Genomic DNA, 8190 nt, shown 5'->3' on the forward strand with positions numbered 1-8190 from the left:
TAACACCTCCATGGGCAATATCTTTTTGGAGAAGGCTACAGGCCTTTTTGTTTTGTTTTGTTCTGCCAAATCAAATGCTTTCTATAATCAATAAATAATCACAATGAAATGTATTCTTTAAACCTTTTAGTCATGGATTTCTGCTGTCAAAAATCATTTGTGAAAGACTGCTTCATTCCTCATTTTCATCAAGGATACCTTTGATACATAGATTGGTGATATATACCTATACCAGGGGCAGGTAGGTGGCACAGTGGATAAAGCACTGGCCCTGGATTCAGGAGGACCTGAGTTCAAATGCAGCCTCAGACACTTGACACTTACTAGCTGTATGACCCTGGGCAAGTCACTTAACCCTCATTGCCCCGCAAAAATAAATAAATAGATAAATACCTATACTATAACCATGCTACCTACATACACACATATATTGCTTTTATAAAGCTTTTGGAGATAGGTCTATTGTCATTGCAAAGGGTCATTGTCTCAGTGGTACTTTTTCTTCTCACTTGGTGGTGAGTTTGACCTTTGTTCTTGGGTTAATGGTCTATTTGCTCACAAACTGATCTTGAAATTACTCTCACATCAGTAAATGGTCATATCTGTTAAGATGTATTGGGCAGCTAGGTGGCGCAGTGCATAAAGCACCAGCCCTGGATTCAGAAGGACCTGAGTTCAAATCCGGCCTCAGACACTTGACACACACTAGCTATGTGACCTTGGGCAAGTCACTTAACCCTCATTGCCCTGCAAAAAACCCAACAACAACAACAATAAAATCCCCAACAAGATGTATTTGCTTTCATTTTCCTTTCCCCTCCCCTCCTCTTCTCTTCTCGTAAATGTTTGTATTCAGTGCTTACCATACCTAGTACCTTCTGACTCTCTTGGAGAAAATTTAGTCATGTCCTCTTGAGACTTCTGAATAACCTGTAAAAGTTCATTTTCTTTCATTTCTTAATCTTGAACCATGTTTTGCAGAATATTTTTCCACCAGCCTTCTTTGTTCACCTTTGGTTTGAAATTACTCAGAATCTGTGTAGCTATAATCCTGGTTTGGAAAACCTTCTTGGTTTCTGTGTAAAATTCTGAGCCTCTTAGTCCCCTGCAAGCCGGAGTTGTTGGCACTGTAAGAGTGTTTATCTTCGATGCTGATCTTTTGATTTTTCATATTATCAGTGTTGTGATAGGAGGTGGTCAAGTATTCCAGTAAACGTTGTGTATTGTCTTTGAGTGCACCATGAAACTGACCTCATTCTGCCTTTATTTGCTCATCGAGGAAACTTCCTTACCCTTCCTTGTTTAATTTGGAATCAGACTCATTACTAGTAGATTGATTTCCCCCAGTATTCTGTCACACACTTTGGACATGAAAGTTTCACATTGAGATTGCCATCAGTTGGTCAGTGTTTGCAGATGATCCAGATTGCCAGCTCTGCCTTGTTTTCTGCTGGGCTGCCACTGTGGTTATTCCTGAGGCAGAAGAGACCAGAGTCCTCATGGATTGTGAAGGCACCAAAGGATTCCCCATGTAGTCCCCAAGGTGCCCATGAGGAGTTTCACCGTCCTTACCTAGGCTGGTCCTCGGACAACACATACATTCTACTACCGGGACTGTATTTGAAGCCCTTCCAGCTTGGTAGAACCTGCTAGAACCGGCTACATCATGCTGGGGGGTAGCCCTCAAGAACCAGGGGCTACCATCACGCTTAATAGGAGGCATCCGAGGAGGGCTTCCACAGCTTCCTGCACAGGCATTCCTTTATCCGACCCTGAAACCTGCCCCATGAAGTAGATTTCAGAAAAATGGGTGCCCAGGAAGGTGCAGTTCCAATTCCCAAGTAGCCGTCAGGCATCTTTCTTGAGTCCTCAAAACTGGAGGTGGACAAAGGCTGCTCCATTGTCATGAGAAGAAGAAAGCAGAACCCGCAACGACTGAACAGTGACCTTGGCTGGGTCTGAGCCTGGAACTCCGGTGCTTCTGACCCAAGTCTGGGGTGCATTCCATTACAGCGCTCTGATTCTGTTTAATCTGAGAGAATTCTCTGTGTTGTAGGCTTGCAAGAATTTAACTTACTGTTTTTCTGCAGCAATATAACATTTGTATAGAAAAGCACAAACTGGGTAGTTTGCAAAGTCTTTCTAAGGTTGTCAGGCCAATCAATCAATCGAAATTGTTGTACTAACAATCTTTACGTTTCTCTCCTAACAGACAGCATGCAAATTTGGCGGGTACACTGAGTGGCCACGCATCCTGGGTGTTAAATGTTGCGTTCTGTCCTGATGATATTCACTTCGTATCTAGGTACTCAGAATTCTTTTTAGTTTTTGTTGTTTTCAGTCGTGTCCAACTCTTTATGACCCCATTTGGGGTTTCCTTGACAAAGATACTGGAGTGGTTTGCCATTTCATTTTACAGTTGAGGAAACTGAGGCAAACAGTGACTTGCCCAGGGTTTACACAGCTAGTAAATGGATGAGGCTGGATTTGAACTGACTCTACACTGCACCATCCAACTGCCTTTCAGTATTCTTAATTCTTCTTAAAAATTAAGGGGATATGGGGCGTCTAGGTGGCTCAGTAGATAAAGCACCAGCCCTGGATTCAGGAGAACCTGAGTTCAAATCCGGCCTCAGACACTTGACACTAGCTGTGTGACCCTGGGCAAGTCACTTGACCCTCATTGCCCCGCCCAAAAAAAAAAAATTAAGGAGATTGAGCATCTCCACCTACATTTCTATAAAATGATTCTTACTCCTTAGGTGTGGAATTTCACCGTGAAACACTGTGTTTATGTTCTTGAAAACTTTTGTGGCTTAAACACATTTTTAATGATGTTCAAAAAGATCATTTGCTGGGTTCTTTTGTACAAGGGGTGATCACCCCCTAACTTCTTGTTTGTTGGTTTGGTGAGGCAGTCGGGCCCTCTTGGGTCAGCACTTTAAATGATGCTTTCTAATTGAAGCGGCGCGTAGCTCACTGGTTCCTCTTTCCTGTTTTCTAGCTCATCAGACAAAAGCGTCAAAGTTTGGGACGCTGGGACGAGAACTTGTGTCCACACCTTTTTTGACCACCAGGACCAGGTATTGTACCTGTCTCTTGGGTCTTGGGGCCTTTGGAGCCGTAAGGGCCCTGAAGTCCCTTGGCCTTAGCCTCTGGCCATTTGAATTGACCTGACTCAGTGTCATCTGTTCTCTTTGGGCATGGGGCAGATAGAAGAGGCACATCTCCTCAGTAACATTTAGATGTGTCTTTCCCCTCTCCCCTTCTCTGCATCTCCACCGCTACCACTGTCGTCCGGGCCTTCGTCCCTGATTGCCTAGCCCATTTCAAAAGCTGGCAGCTTTTACACACCACCCCAACAGCAATCTTTCTGATCCACACCCACCCGCGTCTTCTACTCACAGATCCTCCCAACACTGCCTTATATAAAGTGGTGGCGGGAGCTGGAGAAGTAGGAAGAGAGAATGGTCAGGACTGACATCATCCTTGGAGGGGGGCCTTGAAGAGTAGAGATTTCAGCAGGCAGAGATGGGAGCAAGAGGGACATCCCAAGTTAAAGGATCACAGGAGCCAAGGTAGAAAGGCAAGAAATTAGGGAAAGAGTGTAAGAAACTCCAGTTCAGGGCAGTTTGCCTGAAGAGTGTGTTGCTACCTGTGTGAGAGAGGCAGGAAATGCCACTTTAGTGCCAGGCTAACGAGCTGGGACTTATCTCGGTAGGTAAGAAAGACTCCTTGAACATCTTTAAAGCAGGAGCAATGCGATTAGAGTCCTGCTTTAGGGAGCCAAGGGCACGTCTAGTCAGAACTGCGGAGGCTTGGCTTCCCAGTCCGATGTAGAGGAAGAAAGCTGCCACCTCACAAAGAGTAAGAGCCTACATCGACTCTCCCCAGGGGGCGTCTCATGGGCCATGGCTGGGGCCTTCAGGAAATGGAGCTAAGTGCATTTGATTCCAGGCAGGCTTTGAAATCCTATTTATGATTTCGACACTCCTGAACATCTGTGATCAGGGGACAAACAGCTCAGCAGTTTTGATGTCAGTTGCCAAAACAAAACACACCTGTTTCACATTATGATTTGCCATTATTTTGGACATGAAGTGCTTTAATTTCTCTTAGTGGGTCCCAGTCTTAGTTCATTTAACACTTGCACTGACGGTCTCCCAGCCCGCCTCTCTAAACTGGTGGGGGAGGGAGATCCTTATGCATCCATTCATTTGTATGCTGCTCAAGTGCTTTCAATTCTCAGTAGTGCATAAAGATGAAATGTCAAGTTTTCTTGGTAAATATTTTTTTTAAAATGACTTTTCATGATAGTAATTTCACTCTTTTTTTTTTTGGAGGGGCAATGAGGGTTAAGTGACTTGCCCAGGGTCACACAGCTAGTAACTGTCAAGTGTCTGAGGCTGGATTTGAACTCAGGTACTCCTGAATCCAAGGCCAGTGCGTTATCCACTGCGCCACCTAGCTGCCCCATAATTTCATTCTTAATAAACCATGTCTTCATGTGGAAATGATTTTGTGGGTTTTTCTCATTTTGATAAAGATTGAAAATATCCCTCTCTCTCTTCCCCCCCTTAATGATGGCTCTAATTACATATTTTAATCTTTAAATAAATTGTTCCTAACAGTGTGGCCCAGCTCTTAGTTTTGACAAAAGTATGAAAGCTCCCAAACATGCATATTTTATTTGAAAGTCATAAATCATGTAGACAGCTGCTGATATCATATGACCTGTCAGAGGTGGCCGGGTGCTCTGTTTCATTCCAAACAGCTTGTCTTGGAGTGGGCCCTTTAATAAAGGCAGCTGTTTCAGGATGCCAGGTTGCATAATGGAGACCATAGCCCAACGTGCTTAAACTCATTCACAAAAGTGTGAGTGAGATTGAGATTACTTTCTCTGTTTACTCCCTGGTGACTGATTTCATCTTGTTTGGTTAAACTCTTACTGTTGTTCAGAGTCTGTACCCAGATGGGATTGGCCCTTATGGTTCTTCTCAGGGAGAAGATATCAATTCCTCATTTTTGGCTGGGAAGAGGTGGAGAAAATGAGTCTTATAACAGTGTAGGGGAACTTTCACTTATAAAAAGAATCTGGCCTTTTCTACAACTGGTTTGGCTGAGTTGTTGGGGATTACTGAATGACTGAAATTTAGGGTTTCTGGTCGTGGGTTTGGGTGGAATGAGATAGCTGAGAGAAATTTGTGTTAGAACAGTTCAAGGGTTCCAAATGAGAAATGACCCCAAAGTCATTTGCGGGCTCATTTTCCTCCTAGAATCAAACTTGGGATTTGTCTGAGAGATCCCTGGTGTAGATTTATGTCCCAAGGGCCACTGCGGACGAGAGGCTTTAGATGGAGCTTCCTCTTTTTACAGACCCAGAGTGGGGGTCTCTTGCCTGGGGGTTACCCACTTAGTCAAAAGGACAGAGCTGGGATTTTAAGCCCTGTTTCTCTGACTCCCAATATAGTCTGTCTTTTTCAGGGTCTCCAGGTATGGTGGGTGGTCTAACCCTGCCCTCTCAACCAACCCCTCACCCCCGCCGCCCCCCCCCCCCAAGAGCTACTGGCCCCTCTAGGCTTTGGTAAATCTTCATCCTTCAGAGATTTAGAGCTGGGAGGGACCTTGGGGTCCCTCATCAGCCCTGAGGAGACAGAGGCTATGGAGAACTGACAAGGCCGCATGGGCAGTAAGTAGCAGAGCCAGGATCTAAACGGAGGTTTTCTGACCTCACATCCGTGCTTCCCTGCTACACCCCAGCCCCGTTCCCCTTAACAGGCTCTTCCTAGCCTTACCAAGCCTGCCCTCTGAACTTTGACCACCAGGCCATGTGGAAGGCCCAGGGGGACTGAAGCAGAGACATGGGTCTCCAAGAGTATTCTTTGTACAGCTGCGGGCCGTGTGCCAGAGGGCAGCACAGGAGGGCCCAAGTTCCCATCTGACCTCAGACCCTTACCCAGCTGCTGTCCCTGGGCATGTCACTTAACCACTACCTGCTTCAGGTTCCTCTTGTAAAATGGAGATGATGATACCCACCCTCCCCGGGTGGCTGTGAGGAACCAGAGACACAACAGGTTTGTCAAGCGCTTTGCAAACCTTCAGGCCTCCTAGAAATGCTTGAGCTGCTGATTATTTGGTTCATTACTGTTCTGGGATGAGAAACGGAGGAAGGATCCCCAGCGCACAGCACTCTTCCCTCAGTTCAGGTAGCAGAATGAAGGAGGCTGCTCAGTGATTCACGGGCTGCTTAATGAGCATTTCCTCCACCATACAGTTCTGATAACAGTCTCTATGCAGTGTAATGAACAGTGTAGAATCTGGGTAAAGGCATCAGTGGGTTTGACCTTCTTCCACTTGATTTGCAGGTCTGGGGAGTGAAATACAATGCAAATGGCTCCAAAATTGTGTCGGTTGGAGATGACCAAGAGATTCATATCTATGACTGTCCAACTTAAGCCCCCTCCAGACCGGGTAGGCTAATGCTGGGGGGTGGGAAAGGAACACAGAGGGATGGACCACACCATCCCCCACCTATGTATGTGTTAACAGCTGGACATATGGAACACTGCATTGTGCAGAAGCTTTGATATTTTGGGATACTCTTGATAAGTATATACGACTTTATATGTACTTGCCATTTTCATTCTTTAATAAAGAATGCTCTATTCTCTGCACAGGTATTTAGATATAGTATGAAATGTCTTTTAAACTCCCTTATTCCCTTTTCCCCTTTTTTTCAAGTGGATAACCCAAATGGATCAGAATAAATTCACTTAGGAAAAGACCCATGAGTCACTTTAACTAATGCCTATTGAAATGAAACATTACACTGTCAAAAAGAGACTAGTTTTACTTCCAAGGAGTAATTCGTTATGAGCCTTTCCCCCTCTTTCATTTCATTGCTTAAAACAAGGCTTACCTATCATTTTACTAGAAGCATTATAATTGTTTCTTTGGTTCCAAGTGATTTGGTTAGCAGGCAGACTTACCTACTTGTCTGTCATGTGTTATTTTAAGTTACACAGAAGTTATTTTTGTGCACTAAAACTGAACTTCCTCCTTGGATGTTTAAGTAATTGAAACACTGCTAGAAAAGGGAGGAAGAAAAATTGGACCTATAAGAAATTATGAAACAAAAACCAAAAAAACTCAACTATTAACAAAGTAATTGCTTGTTAAATTTTCCAGTTCAGGAATATCAGGTGATGTCTTTTTGGTTCTGGGGAGTTAGCAACTTTCAGAGAGATAGTTCAAAGTTGTTAATTGCTTCATTCATCATTTTAAACTCTGAGCCTCAGTGTTTCCCTGTTTGTAAAATAGGGATAATATAGTCACAGCTTCTTAACTCTACAGAATGGTTGTGTGGAAAGAGCTCTAGAAACCTTAAATTACTATAGAAATGGTGTGACACAGTGAATACTACCCCATAAGTAGAAGAAGAAATCTCTACAAGAGGGAACAGTAGGCTGGCACAAGTCCCCTTTTTTCTAAGTATGATCTTTGATCTTGTTCTGTCCTTCATCCTCAGATGCAATCATACTTTATTCCCTTCTCCTTTTCCATGGTAATTAGAGAATTACTAGCCTAGAATTTGTGAGAACTCAAGTGTCGGCACCATTCTGTTTCAGCCATGCCATGGCCTAGTCAAAGATGGCTGGCTGGAGAGTCAGAGGATGTGGATTCTAGCCCAAGTAATGGGACTTGACAAATTGGAGCTTCTCAGAGCCTGAGTTTTCTGTATTTCAAACTACCTCCATTAACAAGATGGTTGTATGGAAAATGCTTTGTAAATGGTCAAGTGTCATATGTTAATGCAATCATATTATCTTTCTAAATTGGGTTTTTAAGGGTGCTTAACTTTCCTGTTAACACATTTTCTTAAAAGATCAACTTATAGTTTGTCATCGAGATATCAGAGTATCTAATGCAGTTTTTTAGCAATTAGTATCTATATCTGAGAAGCCATGGTCAAATATGTTCATGCCTTTAATTAGGATGAAATATCCTTGCTGCCTGAAGTAATGTTTTTTTCTTCCAACTTGTCAGTTACATAGTTAAGAAAAATGATGCAACCAAGTCTGGTGTCTCTAACAATCTTTTGCAGCAACTCCATGGGGTCTATTCACTGGGTGGGCAAGCCTCAAGCTTTGAAACTGGCAACATTTCCTGACTTGGAACATCCATACTTAC

At 43.7% G+C, this 8190-nt stretch overlaps 1 protein-coding gene across 2 annotated transcripts in view; it reads left to right on the forward strand.

The window, feature by feature from the left end:
- WDR61 (WD repeat domain 61) overlaps positions 1 to 8190 on the forward strand; it is a 32442-nt gene that overhangs the window by 14520 nt on the left and 9732 nt on the right. For both annotated transcript variants that reach the window (XM_043982004.1, XM_043982006.1), the window contains exons 9-11: positions 2213 to 2305; positions 3005 to 3083; positions 6366 to 6471. In XM_043982004.1, the coding sequence (XP_043837939.1) occupies positions 2213 to 2305; positions 3005 to 3083; positions 6366 to 6455 (262 nt within the window). In that variant the 3' untranslated portion in view covers positions 6456 to 6471. The remainder of the gene's footprint in view (positions 1 to 2212; positions 2306 to 3004; positions 3084 to 6365; positions 6472 to 8190) is intronic.

The sequence above is a fragment of the Dromiciops gliroides genome, chromosome 2 (assembly GCF_019393635.1).
Source record: "Dromiciops gliroides isolate mDroGli1 chromosome 2, mDroGli1.pri, whole genome shotgun sequence".
Lineage (NCBI taxonomy): Eukaryota > Metazoa > Chordata > Mammalia > Microbiotheria > Microbiotheriidae > Dromiciops > Dromiciops gliroides.